The sequence below is a fragment of the Lampetra fluviatilis genome, chromosome 40 (genome assembly GCF_964198595.1).
Source record: "Lampetra fluviatilis chromosome 40, kcLamFluv1.1, whole genome shotgun sequence".
Taxonomy (NCBI): Eukaryota; Metazoa; Chordata; class Hyperoartia; order Petromyzontiformes; family Petromyzontidae; genus Lampetra; species Lampetra fluviatilis.
The window spans coordinates 4,063,312-4,079,751 of NC_136314.1; the positions used below are offsets into that span (position 1 = coordinate 4,063,312).

A 16,440-nucleotide genomic window follows, 5' to 3' on the forward strand; every position below is an offset into this window, starting at 1 on the left:
GGCTATGTGCACTTTGAGGCCACGTGCAGTGTCGAACGCCCGCTGGCAAGAGGTCACGGGACAGACCCAGGTGGCATGGGTTGACTGACTACGATGACTCGCAGATGCACCAGATGTGTCCCCTTCTGTGCCAACTTGCTGTTTGAGCCACCCGCTCGCTGTGGTGAATGTCGCTCAAATGCACTGCTACACACACACACACGTATCTTTTTACAGGCGACATTCCTGCCTTGCTCCACTCTAATCATAAAAAAAAATCCATAGTTAATCATTCGTGTGGTCGCCTGCAAATATTCTCTCCATCTCGTCGTTTACACAAAATCACACGCACACGGGTAATCAGTGCCGGATTATCCCAATAGCAAAAGTAGCTGCATTTTCAAGGGCCCCGCACTAAATGCTTTCAAGCTATCAGTTCAGGTTCAATGATTCTGCACTTGCTCTATTACTATAGTACTATACCGCCTTCAACTTTTAGAACGACTGGGTGTTTAAGGTTAGCGATTAGTCTTCTCTGGCTGTAAAGCAAATGAAAAAATAAAATTACTTTACTATGCAAGTTACAAATTTGTGCTTAAATATGTACGTGTTTTTATTTTATAATTTAGGGGCCCTCTATAACATATGCTACAGGCCCCACACTAGCTTAATCCGGCACTGTGGGAAATGCAACCATTGTCGGGACGGTAGACTTTCCAAGGCAGTTAATCAGATCTTGACAATGATGTACATCTCATGTCGCGATCGACTTTGGGGGTCGAGCGAATGCCACGCGGTTCGAGCGCACTGCGCTCGTGACGCTGGCGGTGATTCGAGTTGACCGCTCGTGCGAGTGGCGACGGCGGCGAGTGTGTGGACAGGTCCGGGGGGGGGGGGGGGCGTTCACACTGCACCAACCCGCACTGCCCAGCAGCTAGTGCGGTCAAGTATGGCAAACGACGCCGCAACTAAAACACCGACCCAGCAACCGGCAGGCCTTCATCCAACAGTGTCCGGTATCGACGGAAGGCAGTGAATTTAATTAAAATGTGGGATTGCTTTATTCAGACAAAATAACATTCAGGTTGAGTTAACCTAAAAAACCGACAGCACCGTGCCTCTGCAAGGATTTGTATCCCTATCTTAAAACATGCGTTTAGATGATTTACATGAGTTTGCGGCTACACGTTTCCAAATGATATCCACTTCGTTGAGCTATCATTTTGTGGCCATTTCGCTTCTGAAAAAGAAGCGAACAGCTCAGTGATCCTTACCTGGTAAGATAAACGTTGTTTAGTTGTATTTAAATTAATATTTTAAAGTGATGTGTTGACCTTTCTCATACTTTGCGCTCCTATCGTATTGTTGTATTGTTTGTTGTTCTAACGTTATGACCCACCCCTACTGGAGACCTGTGCAAAAGAGCTTGATAGCGCATCGGATTCCTCCAGCATTAATACATCTTCTGATTCCGTGTGCATTGGCTGCTGATATCCTTACTTTAACCCAAGCTGCGGACACCCCCCACCACCCCCCTTTTAAATTGCTATTACGATAACAAAAAAAGCAACAGGTAAGAAATGAAACATAGAAATTAATCACACTGCACATGCTAAGTAATGCCACTCAGTCAGCTGTTGCAGTTATGGTTTACTTTCACCTGGAGGCTCAACCAGGACACATGTTGAGCTGGCAGCTCCTCCCTCTTGTTAACCACGCCTTCTTTTATAATAGCTCCGCCCACTGCTCGTGTAACCAGGCCCACTGCCCACGTAGCCCCGCCTACTGTCCCACGTAGACCCGCCTACTGCCTGCGTAGCCCCACTCGCAACTCGCGTAGTCCCTCCCACTCTCCACGTACCCCCCCCCCACTCCGTACGTGCCCCGCCTACTGCCTGCGTAGCCCGGCCCACTGCTCAGGGAGCTCTGCTCACCACCCCTATTGCCACGCCCACTACTCTGGTAGCCCCCCCCCCCCTTTGCCCAAACAATGAGCTGGACTTGAAAACTAAAATAATTTGAACTGGGACAAATCATAATATTCGCAAATTCAGGACATTTGTAAATAAGAATGTCTCACGACACCAGAAGAAGGAAGAGCTATCTGGACACGCACTGGCTTCATTTGTGTATTGTTACGCAACTTACAAAACACAGGATTTGTTTTATATGCTAGGAAAACTTACAGAAATTGAAGGACAATCACGTGAAAAGCAGATGATCCTGGGGAAATCATGGCAGCTGTTAACCATATTCAGCACACTGGGACAGCCTCTCTGAAACCAGGGACCATCCTGGGCAAACCAGGACATTTACCGTGTCGATAGTATTGGAACTTATTTACCCATGATAAGCTCAATGAGTCTCAAGACTCTTTATTGGGAGGGTCCTGCAAAGTTTACACGGTGGGGGTGGCGACGATTGCTATGCATTTCCCAATTAAATAATTAGCAAAGCATTTTTTTACGCGGAAAATGTTGAGCCGTGACGCTTGCACTTATATTGGCCTAGTCTTCTTCGAATCACGTCGACTGCGAAGCGGACGGTTTAATGTTATGGTTATTACGCTCGCATTATTAACTAGGATGGCCTGCCAGATACCGACCGTGCATCTCTGTAATGAGCAGCAAGTGGCGCTACAACTGGGTCACGCTACACTTGTAACCTGTTACTTCCCAGCATTGCAAATTTACTGAAGCTGCCTGGCACGCGTCCATTATGTCCCAGGGAATTTGTCAATGTAATGCATTTTTTTTACTTTGGCAGCAACCAAACTGAACAACGCTCATTCAAAAACGCGTGGCAATGCGCTGGGCATGATGTCGCTTGCATCTAATACCATGCTTTGAATGTGGGGTTATTGGATCACAAAGAGATCATCCCGAGTTTGTTAGATATTTAAATCTTTCTTCTCCAACAAAGGTGTGCTTATGTAGTGTCTATATGCGGCTCATTAGGAACCGTGGACATATCTTTTAGAGAGAGGCAGTCAGTCGTAGGCAGAGGGGGGGGGAAGTAAGGAAGGTCTCAATAGTAATTTAGTTCATAATGATATTCATGCCACTCTTGTAGCGCAGGGCTGTGAATCACGAAGGCGCTGTGGGTTTTCAAGACAGATATAGCCTGCACTTGAACAGGGGCAAGGGATTCGACAGCACGGGCGGCTGGGGATATTAGTTGAAGGCTATGCAGGTAAGAAAGGAGAATTAGCAATAGTCTGGGTTGTAATGCGGATTCATAGGATAGCATAACTCGTATCATTCCTTATTTGCTGACATTTTTGTTTCGTTACACAGAAGTGGAAATTAGATATAAGGAGGGAACCAAGGCGTGTCGGCCACATGTGGAGGGGGTGGGGAGGGGGGTGATGCTCACAAGTCCGCACAGATTGCTGGTGAACACACTTGACAAAATCCAAAGCTGGTCCAGAACTTACCTGCTCTAACGTGCACTGGTGGAAAAGATTGCTCCGCAGATCCCATAGGTCATTGCACCACAATGTTATTTTACGTGAATTAATCAGACGAGAGCATGTTGTGATGATGATAATAATGAAACAAAAATCGCACGTTGTAAAGCTGTGAGAGATGGGCATGGTTTGGGGAGGCCTTCATCCAGCAGTGGATTGGTCATGGATGATGATGATTATACTTCCACCACCAGCACACATAGAAACTTGTGTATACGGTATATATACCTTGAAATGATGAGAACATTCTGCTGCGGTGTGATGGCTAACACACTGGACTTGCAACCCAGCGGTGGCTGCTTTCATCCTCCTGCGGCAGTGGAAACAATTAATTCCTGACGAACAGAACCTTCAGGGGGTAACGCCACAGTCGAGCGACAGGCCACGGTTCTTGGGTTTAAAGTGTCGGTAATCCCAACTCATCCAAAACGTCTGGCCGGTGTGGAAGAGTAGGCCAACAACAACAGAGGGTCCTGATCTAGAGGGGCTTTCTTAAGCTTTCAATTTAGTCCATGAACCCAGACCAGATGTTTCACTTACCATCTGAGGTGGCATATATTTAGTGGCGGTTCCAATTTCTCCACGTGGCCGATACCATTCACTGATTTGCCAATCGTTTGAAATCAGGTAATCGGTTTCCCCTGTAGCGCATGGACTACGAGAGCGGGCTTTCTGCCAGGAGTGTCATACGCAAACAATTACAGAAGTCCTGCACCATTATCTTGTTGTGAACAAAAAGTGACTGGAGGAAATTCCAATTATTTGGTTCAATTAACTACAATAATCCTCATACGAATGTAAACTTACACTGACAGGAACTAAATAATTAATTTCACGTAACGAAAAAAATGCCAAGGTTCAGCTACAGTGGTTTCTCTTTAGAGAACATTTATAAAAGCTGTGGTTGTCACATTGCCACCAGTGAACCCATTCATGGAAAAAAACCTCCCAAGACTCTTTAAAACATTTCTTTATTTAATTTATTTCTTCTCCCGCCCATCCCACCATTTATTTTCTTTAATTCTTTATTTTTTTGCCCACTTTTCAGGCTTTGGGTGGATGTGTGGGGGTGGGTGGAGTTAGCCACCCACCACCATTTGCTCTGCTGCCCCCGCTGTCACTTGGACAAACCTCACACACACAAGTCGCCCATAGACCCAGTAACACGCACACACGCGCACGCACGCACGAACACACACACACGCGTGTGCGCGTCTCATTCCTTAGCTGACACACCTGCCTCTCGTTGCTAGAGGCGAAAGTGTACGGATAAACTCACTTCTTCGACTCGCGAATGAATTGCAGGTTTGTTGAACGCAATGTCTAACTCTCTCTCTCTCTCGCTCCTCGGTCCGGTTGTTATTTGCTGGTGAGCGATGGTGACAGATGTGACGATGAAATGTTGTGGCTGTGTGACGCTTTAATGCTCTTATAGACTCTCCTTGCGCATGATGGCAAGAGGTTCAGTTGCTGAATGCCAATGTTGACGGCTGATAGGCACAATAGGGCTTCAGGAGCGATAGTTGAGTAAGTTTGCTGCTACTCATCATCCTCCTTCGTTGAAGGAGTGCAGACGAACAGCGGTTTACTACGCGGTCCCATAGTTTGAGTTGCATGGCCACCATCACAACCTGGCTTGTCTTTTAATGAATGCTGTAAACTAACGTGATGGTGTTAATGATAATCGTGGTGCTAATCACGACGGTGGTGCTAAGCACGATGAACAAAGTTCGTATGGTGCAGTAATGCTCATCTCTGCAGGCAGCAGTGAGTCGGTCGTAGAAATTCCACATTGCTATGGCAGGGCTCATACCATCCAAATTGACATAACTGTTGACTTTTATGCATTGTGGTTGTTATGCTTGTAAAACTGGCCGTGTTTTTGGATTACTATCTTGTTTTAGTTCTTATATTTTCCACAACGACCGCTCGTGATAATTGTGTACGATGCGTCTCCGGAGGTCATGGATGGTGATTCAAACAAGCAGAGATGGCTGTTGTGAAACTCTCGATCAGCTGGGGGTATGTTACGGTCACTCGACAGCAGTACAGCAAATAGGTTGAAATCATATTTGCATGCATGCATCGTGTTATTAAATTATATGCAAGGTGGGATTGCTCTGCAACCGCACGCTGAACAATAATTGGCCAAATATCCCAACGCAGAACCCTCCTTAAAAGGAATCTTGAGATTCACGCTTTCCAGAGTTAATGAAGCATTTTTAGAATTATTATCATTATCACTGTACAATTATGCGTATTATTGACCATGTATTCACACATGGAATATTATAATTTATTTGTGGAGATTTTGCCAATAATCATCATCATCAAGGCACGGTGTGTTAATATTTAATAAATATTTGATTCAAAGAACAATGCAGATTGTAAGAATATTGGAGTTTTGAGCAGAGTATTCGTACATAATTCTTACTCACCAGGTATATTCACATGCGCATGCCTGACTGTGCACATGGGAGCGGTAGTATCGAGGTTAGAGCGCTGCGCTACGAACCTGGCGACCCGGGTTCGATTCCCACGCACGGCCAACACCGGTCATAGCGATTATCTAAACCGGTCCTTGGGCCTCCCCTAGGTCGCCTCAGCCTCCAATGAGTACCTGGTGCGGTGTGTAAACATCGCCACTGGGGAGACAAAGCGGCTGGGCGTGGTGTTGGCTGTGCCGGCCTTCATAGGTTGCCACGTGCTCACAGCACTTGACCCCAACAGCGTGTTATGGCTACACCGAGGAATCTTAGTCTTTTTGCATGAGCACTGCATGTCTATAATCAGCCCGTGTGTGCACGTGTCCCTCTCTGCTTCTGTGTGTGTGTGGATAACAGCTCACAAGGGAAGACGCCTGGACTGAATATCTGTCTCCGGTCTGCTCACTGACATTCCCCCGATTGACCACCGTAAGTTTCGCTGCCCTTTCAATTCGCCACTTTGCTCCGAGTGTTATTCATTTCCGATCCAAGGTTTTGCGTTTTGTCCCCCCACGCCACCCCCCTTCCTCCTCTTCCTCCTCATCTGGTCTTCTTTGATTCCTCTCTAAACTATCGCCGGCTCGCTCTCCTTTCTGCCAATTCACCACAGCGTCAAACACGCCACTTAGTCTAATGCTGCTGCGTTAGCGGGGCACATGTCAATGATCCGGTTATGTAATGGAGGAATGTTATAATGCCCCTGGTCATGCAATGTGCAGCACATTACCCTTGTGAATTCTTATTTTTGTCAAAATAAAATATACGAATGTTTGTTGAACTTGTTGCGCTACGTACGTAGCCAGCCGTGCTAGCCATCCACGCTAATCACTCTAAGCAATATTAATTAAGTGGGGGGGGGGGAAAGGCAACATCGCCCCCATACTGACATGTTAATGCTCGCTTGGCAGTGATGGTACTTCTTCAACTTGTGCCACGCAGGGACAGCTGCCATCAGGGGGTCCCCTAGGCTAAACAATAAACCGACAGGTGGGCATTGCTATGATTGTAAAGCGACTTGAGATGCTGGGGCAGTTAAGAGTCCAATGCTTGGAAAAATCCCTAACCCTATGAATGTGTCTTTTATATATTTTTTCTCGTGGGGAGTGGTGGCGCAGCAGTTAGCGCGCTGCTCTACAAAACGGGCGACCCGAATTTAATTTCCACTCTAACCGACGTCAGTGACAAATATCTGAACGGGTCCTGGACCTCCCCTAGGTCGACTCAGCCTCAAATGTGTACCCGGTGCGGTCGCTAGCACTCTGGAGACAAAGGCGTGGTGCTAGCCACCCACCCCCTCGTGCATGCCGTGCAGGCCTTCACGGGTGCTCGCTAACAGCACTTGCCCCAACAGTCTGTGAAGGCTACACGGGGGATCTTTGTTGCTGTGTGTTTCTTGCAAATGTAATCGACCTGCATGACGTGCACACCCCATTTGTCAATCCGCTGCTGGATGAGGTCCTTTCTGCGTGGTGTGGGTCGTGGAGGATGTTTGACTGTTCAGTGCTTCTAGATTTGAAGCTTTCGTGACTGCAAGGATTCATATTCTTAGGTTTTTTCCGGTAAAGTCACGTAGGTGAAAAATTACAATTCATAAAAGTAAAATAAATATAAAATAAAAATCACGACGTTTTGGAGGCAACACAAGCTTCCGTCTTCAGGTGGAACCGTCACAGCACGATAGCTGTATCAAGTGAGAGAAATTCCAGTATATATACAAGGACTGTATATATACAGTCCTTGTATATTTACAAGCGTAGACACGTGGTCACTAGAAGTAGTTAAAGCAAAACAGTGCAGTTTTACCGCACTGCCCTCAGCTCACCACGACCTCAGCCTAGAGCAGCTGCTATGCATGTCGGTCACCCACACAAATCTATCTAGGCAATGCGAGTGATTTGGTTGTAACGCTAAATGACAATTCTAATATATAACAAATTAATCCAAAACACTGTGTGGTCTTAAAATGAGAAACATAATCGGTGACGTTTTGAGCAAACGCCCTTCTTCATAGCACAATAGACTAATTATACAACATGTGTATAATATATAATTAAGTTGTATCTGCATTGACATGTGTTATGGTAATACTGTAATGATAAAATTTAAGACTTTGCTTGTTTATCCAGGAACTTTTACATAAGCTTCATATCAAGAGAAACGTTACATATGGTCTGGATATATCGCGCAACTAATAGGCCTGCTGATATGCGGCGCGGAAACTAAAATTCGATTAGTGAATTGAGATGCGGGTCCGGTGACCTGAGTTCGATTCCCTTCCGTGGCCTACATCGTTGGTGCATCAATGATCTTGGACCAACTCGAATTGGCCATCGTGGCGAAGTGTGGTCATATGACGACCCATGACCAACACTGGCACGATGTAAAAGTCTTTCGCCCAACATTTGAATGCCAGAGGGGCTGTCAATTTTTAATACCGTATTCAAGAACGTGGAGAACAGCGGATACATATTCTAGATTTGAAGCTTTCGTGACTGCAAGGATTCATACTCTTAGGTTTTTTCGGTAAAGTCACGTAGGTAAAAAATTAAAAAAATAAAATTAATGAACGTCATAATAGAAATAAAATAAAATAATAAATCACGACGTTTCAAAGGCAACACAAGTCTCCGGCCATCAGGTGGGACCGTTTTCATTCGACGGAGGGACGCACTGATTTCACCCGCAGGGGCGACTCGGCCTACAGTTGTGAATTCCTTGAAGTCGTCTCGTGCTCAGCACTTCAAAATACACCATCCCATGGTCGGCAGAAAACGAGTGAGTCTACCTCCCGTGTAGCGTGGCACCAGGGCCACTAGAAACAAGGAGTATGTTCGGAATGAGACTCTTGATTTATACTGCAGGAATCCGATGAGATGTTAAGCAATCCGATGAGCTATGAAGCTCTTTTTCACACGTGTTGCCGTGCACATACACTCTACTCTAGTTCCAGGTGGCACTGTCGTGTTAGAGTGCTCGATGGGCCAACCTGAGAGTTGCGGGTTCAGATCCCAAATAAGGTTGACTCGACCCATCATCAATTCACCGGGTTCAGTAAAATGACTACCGCTTTGTTTGTAACAGATCAACAGTGGTTAAGCAACGGATGAACTGTATATTGCCAGAGGAATGTGGAATTTCAACTCCCAGGTCAAGGTCACATATGGCGATTAGCATTGGCCCCACGCTCGTGTGGATAGGTTACCAAGAAAAAACTTGTACCTTCTTGTGCTCTTGAGTGCTCAGAAGGCCAGGCTCACAAGAATACGGGGATGAATGCTCCGTGGATGAGACAATGGGCCAGCGGATAACGTGGGAATGCTCAGTGGACCAGGGTGTGTGTGTGAATTCTTGGTGGAAAAACTCTGATTGTTCGCTGGTAATAATGGTAATGGTTTAGTTTAATATGAAGTTGTTCGTGCAAAATGCATCTTACAATCGCAGAGGAACCACAGACAAGCTGGGAGGCAGCCAGATGGTGAACCGGCATCATACATTGTCCGTGCTCTACAGACCGATATAACACATTCCTGCGGAGGGAGTTGGTAGGAACGTCGGGTTGCTCGGTCAATGGCCAGGGTCAACGGCGGCGTGGTGTATTCCGCAAATATGCCCGACTGTGGGGCGGGCACAAGCCGGCGTGAGTAGGTTAAACGTTGAGTTTATAAGGGCACCACGGGGTGACCAGCCCCTCCCCACCCAGCCCCACCCCTCCCACCCCCCACCCAGCCCCACCCTCCCCACCCAGCCCCTCCCCACCCTCCCCTCTCCACCCAGCCCTACCCCTCCCATTTTTGGATGCACGACGGACGGACAGACACAATAATCCCCTGTGGGCTGGTGGAACCAGGTGGTTCCTACCAGTATTAAGATATTTTCAGCAAATGTATGAGTTTAAACGTGTGGGAGGAAACCGGAGGACCCGGAAAAAAATCCACGCGTGTGAGCAGGCAACGCTGTAGAGAAGGGACAGGCGACCTTAGTTCGCACTTTGCTGTTCCGACATTCTCCTAAGCAAGCCAGGGTGTAAGGTCGAGTCGCACAGCATCAGTGTTGGATTACAGGCGGGTAGAGCTGCCACCGGCTGGCTAAGCGTGAATGACGGTGGATTCGCAGCCTTTCGTCAATCCACTGGTGGATGAAAGCCTCCTCTTAACTGTGTCGGTCATGGGGGGATTGTTTGACCACACTTCACCATGCCGATCAGTGTGAGCTGGCGGCAAGGCAGGCGAGATGCAGGACCGGTGCCGATATCACTCGCCTGCGGACATTAGCCATGGCCTGGAGTCGATCTCGTGTTGCCGGGATTCACCGGTCGGCGAGCGAACCACCGCTCCGCCGTACGTCACCGAAATGGTCAGTGCAGGTTGGTGAAGTGTGGCCGGGACCAAGGACCGGTTCCTGTGTCAATCGCTACTGATGTCAGCCGTGGCTGGGAATCCAACTCAGTTTAACACATCGGCTTTCGCGACCAATATATATCCATAATATAGCTTTTTTTCAGATTAACATGATCGATTGTTATTGATGTGGCGACATTAACCCAGCCCTCTGGTCTTCGCACCTGAGTGATGACATCACCGTTGCTCAACTGAAGACTGAAATGGGAGGATGTTTTCACAATCCTGGCTAATCGCCTGATGAGGCTGGTTGTAATCACCAGCGAGACGCCGCCAGTATTCGAATTGTAAATGTTGTGGGTGGACTCAACAACACACAGCGGGTATGCTGAAGTAGTCACTAATTGGCAGTTTTTGTTTTTACGTGACAAATCTTACTCATTTGCTCTGTCGGGCGATTGGCGGGTTTGACGACACATTTATACATTCAACAAACAAAAAGCCACTTTATTTATGGAGAATCCCACTCGGGTCACCACCGGCTTCACAGCTCGGTGTGCGGACCCACTTGCTGCCCTGACCCCTCCGCCCACAGCGCAACTGCCCCGCGTGCTGCACGGATTCCCGAAATGCCCGCCGGACATTTGCGACCGCTCTGCATTGCGAGCGGCGCCTTAGCCGCCGCGCAGACAAATCGTGGCTGCCCGCCCGACGGAGGAGGACGATTGCCGTGGGCCCAGAGACGCATGTGCGTGCGCGCGCGCGTGCTCCCCCCCTGCTCCTCCACGTTTCGGCACGCGTGCAAACTGTGGCACCACCAACCCCCCCCCCCTCCTCCTCCTCAATTGCCGCAAGAATGCGGCTTGCTGCCACATCAAGACTGCCTGTCCAGGCGTTCAAAGCAAAGAGAGGGGGCCAGCTCTCGGCCATAACTCATACCGACGTCAAGCCTCCGTTCAGCCCGGCGCACTGTACTGCGACGTGCGCGACGAGGGCTCGGGAACGCGTGCCCAAGTCTCTCCCGGCCGATAGTCGCATCGTGCGATTTGTGGCTGACCGCCACCGGACATGCGGCGCGCGCGCGCTCGTCTGTTGCAATGTTGAACTTCTTTCGCGCCGTACGTAAGCCAACCGTGCTAATCGGAGGTGCGGAGACAATCGTGGAAATTTTACATTCTCATGGTGGGGTCCCTACCCCCCCTCTATCTGTAGAAGAATCAGAGTGCACTGTTCCTAAAACGGTACTTTGGGTTTTGTTTTGCGATGATGGGCCGAGTTCATTTCCCAACCGTTTAAGTTTTTTTTTCATTCAATCGTGATGTCAGAGAGCCACCCGAGGCTATATCTGTAACAGTTTGAGTACGATTAATAGCGATGGCCTGTAACGTGTCGAGGAAAGATTAATTGAGATTCAGCACTCCGGTTCAACAGGGTTCCTATATTACAATGTTTGTCCATTTCGGTTAGAGTCTAAAGAGTGGTTTTCGGTAAAACGTGCCAAAACGGTGGTTTCACATGAGCGAAAGGAAGGTAAGATCGTGATATTTTGGCGAGCGAACACGTTCACCAACAACACTATGTGGCCTTAACAAAAAAGACAAACCCTACCTATATCATATGCGACCTTTTGCCCAATGCCATTTTCCACAGCACATAGGCCAGAGAGTATTGTGTCAATGAGTAGCGTATGTTAGGCAACATATAAACGTACGCTTAAAATCCACTGCTGGACGAAGGCCACGTGAGTGTGTACGTTGAACTTCTTTCGCACCGTACGTAGCCAACCGTGCTCAGTCGAATGATGGGAGGAGTTGTGTGGTCATACTCCAGCGAGCTGACCGGTGCAGGTTTGGTTGAAGGTGGGGGGGAGGGGGTCAGGGGAGGGGGGTTTGGTGTCACTCACCACTCTTGTTAGCCGTGGCCGGGAATGCAACTCACGTGGGGGGGGGGGGGGAGGCCTTGGTTCATAGAGAGAGTGAGATCTTAACTCGGCATGAATGCGGCGCTTGTGCTCGTATTGTGCCATGCACACGGGCCACTCTGCATGTGGACCGGTGGCCTTCACTAATTTTCAGATGCGGGCGCCACTTTCGCCGATAAGACATCATCAGTGCGTCAGGGGCAGCCACACATTTGAAACCATTGGGGGGGAGGGGGGGGGTTGACAGCAGCACGATGATGATGATGGGTGGGTGGGGTGTTTTTACATTTGTGGATTTTCGTGGGGGGGGGGGGTGGGGGAGGCCGCACGTCAGGGGCCGCACTAAAACCACCGTGGAGGAGGCCGCCGGTGGCCCCGCGGGTCCGTGCGACGTGGAACGCCGATGCTGGACGATCGCGTGGTCATGTGGGACTGTGATGGGGTCACGGATGTTGGCGGGTGTCAACAATCCCACTCGCCGTGCACGTGTGAAGAACACCGCTGTTAACCGATTTGCGTATCGGGGTGCTTTGCTGCACGGCCACAACTGGCGAGGTGTGGATCAGCGGTGGAGCGAGCAGCTCGCGATCGGGAAGGGTTGCGGAGTTCACGTGCCGGCGTGGGTAAATTAGGTGCCGCTTTGTGGGAAAGTTGACAGGCGATGGAGTCGTCCCCACCAGGAGAACGGGGAATTTCCACCACTGGCTCCGGGGCTATAAACGGGGTACCAGCGCCGCTTCAATGCTGATTTGAGCGAGGAAATCAATTTGACTTTGCACAAGAGAGATATAGATGAGGGCCGTGTATGTATCATGATCTGTGTGTATATCAGCCCTATGCTATCATTGTAGGCTGTGTAAACTGATCTGTATGCATTGCTATTTGCTGTCCTCACGTGAACCCAACTGCTGAAAACATTGCTTTTTTATCATTTTAGCTGGGTTTGGAAATCTTTCGTGAGTTTCATCGATGAAAACTCATCGTAACGAGTAAGAAAGCGGTACATTGATAAAATCCCAGCAATCGCGTTCCAGCGGTGTAGTGGTAAACCGAACCCTCTCTCAGCCTTTGGTAACCCAATTTACGGCAACGTGTGCCTACTCAGCGTGCTTGTTCCCTCGGCGCCTTGCAACGTACTTTGCTCGGCGACCAGCTTGGAGGGTGTGCATCCAAGCGGCGCGTGCAATTAGCCATGGCCCATTTCCTCCCACGTGCCATGCGATACATTTGCTTCACGGCAATACACTGACCACTGTTGTACACACTGGTGCCCATCGGATCCCCGCACTAAACCGGACCAGTGTGGCGATGTAAAAATTAATCGGTTCACAGACCGACGTCGAATTGGCAGGGCTCGCGATGCGCGCGTTGAATTGTTTCATACGCGCGTATAGAAATACTCAAGCTGTTTTTCTAGACGTGTGTACAATGCTCTTTATGGCACAATGTCATTTTGTCAAAAGAACCCTACTACCGTTGTAGAAATAAGACGGTGTATATATACAGGAGTAGATTGTGACATGGATAAATTAATTTAACATACATAATAAAATAATAACTGGCAGTCTCTTGTCCATCAACTGATCGATGAAGGTCTTCCCATGTCAGTCATCAGATTTGTCTGACCATACTTCCCCACTTTTTGTCAGTATGGGTTGGTGAAGTGAGGTGCACTGGACCAGTTCCGATACCGCTCGCCACTGAGGATCGCCCTGGCTAGCTGGGAATGGGATTCGGGTCACCTGGGTTCAGAGTGCAGCGTGCCAAAGCTCTGAAGTCCTCTGTATATGAAGATGTTCTCCGCCAATTAATGAGTGTTAATGTTACAATTAGTGTATTATCGGTGACGACAGTCAATAAAGCAGGATGCTGAATACATCGATTTTCGGACTTACCAGATCATCTCCTGATGACGTTTGACGCAGTTTGAAACTAAACATCGCACATCTTACTCGCTGCTCAAATTTGATCGTGAGAATTGGTCCTTCAACCCAGAGGCGTGAACCGCAACGTCAAACGTTTTGTACGCGTGACAATTTAAATGTCTCTTGGTTGTGTCGTGCCATGGCGGGTCTTTACGACACAGATCGTTTCGTGGCCGAACCTAAACCACGATGCGTCTGTGCCCCCCCCCCCCTGCTCGTGTGTACGTGCTCAGGTCGGGCGTTAATCTCCCGCTCAGGACCTTCATCTGCGGCGTTGGCGGCGGCGTCACGCACGTGGTGGGTGGACAAGGGGACGAGGCGGGCGCGCGAGGAGGGAGGACGACGCTGCCCTGGGCGGGAGGGTGCGGGGCTACGGAGCTCGGGGGGGACCGGTGGCCATGGCACTGCCCTGGGCTCGGGTGCTGTGCTGCGTGGGACTCTCGCTGCTAGCGTGCGTGTCGGCTCAGGAAGGTAAAGTGACCCGCGCTACTGCAAAGCCAGCGAGTTGATCCCTCTTCATCCCATGTGGGACGCAAGGCCACAAACGAGTTCCCTCCACTTCTTCCTGTCCTCGGCAACTTGTTGAGCCTCGCCCCGAGAGAGGTCGATCGCCGCCGCCAGCTCGCCCTTCGCGGTCTTGCCCCACGTGGTTTCGGCTCTCCCAGGTTTCCTTTTGCCCGGTGGTGTCCATCTTCTGGGCAGTTTTTGGTATACGGCCCCCTGGTCCATTCTGAGAACACGACGGAGCCATCCAAGTCTCGTGTGCAATATTAGGAAAACCAGTCTTTCTGGGAGGCTCAATATTTCCGTTTGGAAATGCACGCCCTTCCCTGACGTGACGCCGATAGCACAGTCCGTAACATTAAGAAGAGGTGCCAAATAACACATTAAAGCAGTCGGTCAACTTTGTGACAAAATGAACGAAAGTCAAACGTCACGTCAACACCGCTGGTCCGTCTTTTGCCACATTCTGCCACACTTCCACAACACGTCATTCACAATCCTCCCTCGGTCTCACGCCCTTCAAATCTGGCCGGGTGGCTCAGCGGTCGAGCAAGCGGCTCACAATTTTGAAGGTTGTGAATTAAAATACTGATTGGGAGGGTTGGCCTATCTCCACCATCGTCAACCTTCTGCGGTCAAAAGCATGATTACCACTTTGTGGAGAATTTCAACAGCGGCGGTACTATCGGTGAACTCGCACCTCTGAATATCACGGTTGGCTATGTACGGTGCGAAAGAAGTTGAACATACATAGATGCATTCAAACTCGCCACCCACCATAGTAATGTGGAATTTCCACCACTGGGTCAGGCCTGTAAACGGGAGATAAGCGCTGGATTAATGCTCGTTCGAGCCAGACATCTCGTTGACTTGTTTTCTCTCTCTCCCCATTCAAACAGTGTACCCCTCTTATCACCTCCCCTCCACCCTCCCAACCTCGGTGAACCCCCCTCCCTCACCCCCTGACCCCCCGTCCTTTTTGCGTTGCCGCAGTGTGCCACTCCGTGCAAGTGGCTGACATCGCCTTCCTCATCGACGGCTCCTGGAGCATTGGTCGGTCCAACTTTGAGGAGGTGAAGGCCTTCATCGAGGGGATTGTGGGCGCCTTCACGGGGTCCATGCTGGGCACGGCGGGCATACGAGTCGCGGTGGCGCAGTTCAGCGATGACCCGCGGTGAGGAACCCCTTCACACCCCCGTCGCTTTGCCGCGGCCGTCGCCGAAAAATGTTTGCCGCGCTCTCGCGCGTGGAAGTTTGCCGAGTTCTCGATCAGCCAATCGATCTTTATCTGCAGCCCATCGTTTGCTTTTTACCCATGATGCACCGCGGCAGCGCATGATGAGTTTGTGTTCGTACTGCTGTGTACGTTTAACAGGGTCCCGTAGTTTAAATGGATTGTGCTTGCTCATAACATCCGGTAATCTGCTGATGAGACCCAAAAGGTCGAAAATTGTCCAGACTTCGCTTGCTTGACAGTTTTGGTCTGGAGAGCCAATCGGCCGATGGAATACCATTGACCTGGCCACTTTGCGGCCCAGTACATTGAGCCGTTTCACAAATCTACATCATCCACCAACCCTTGCCCCCAAAGCGCTGAATCGCAGGTGTCCGGCACCACACCCGGCTTTGATGACAGACGCTCCCCGTTTTAACAGGCCATTTCCAGGACCCACCAATATCGCTCGCATTCCTACTCCGGCTAATTCTTGAGCCCCTAATCCTTCGCTGTCCGCGCACGAAGCGCACTCATGTCAGACGCAAGGCTGCGAGGAGGCGTTTAGGGGGAGTGCGGGCCATGATCTCGACCGTTTAAAGGAAT

The 16,440-nt window shown here is 49.5% G+C and overlaps 1 protein-coding gene across 1 annotated transcript; it reads left to right on the forward strand.

Annotated features, from left to right (window-relative positions):
• The first annotated feature begins 14,468 nt into the window (after window positions 1–14,468).
• LOC144946275 (collagen alpha-1(XII) chain-like) lies at window positions 14,469–15,853 on the forward strand. Its single transcript, XM_078875165.1, has 2 exons — window positions 14,469–14,588; window positions 15,615–15,853. The coding sequence occupies exons 1-2, from the start codon at window positions 14,516–14,518 to the stop codon at window positions 15,797–15,799; spliced, it is 258 nt and encodes an 85-aa protein (XP_078731291.1). The 5' UTR covers window positions 14,469–14,515; the 3' UTR covers window positions 15,800–15,853.
• Window positions 15,854–16,440: the final 587 nt, after the last annotated feature.

What these genes read in the sequence shown, in the direction of transcription:
- LOC144946275 (XM_078875165.1), top strand. Translation starts at nt 14,516, where the DNA reads ATGGCACTGCCCTGGGCTCGGGTGCTGTGCTGCGTGGGACTCTCGCTG. An exon ending in GTGCGTGTCGGCTCAGGAAG is followed by an intron (nt 14,589 to 15,614) that starts GTAAAGTGACCC and finishes GCGTTGCCGCAG; the next exon opens with TGTGCCACTCCGTGCAAGTG.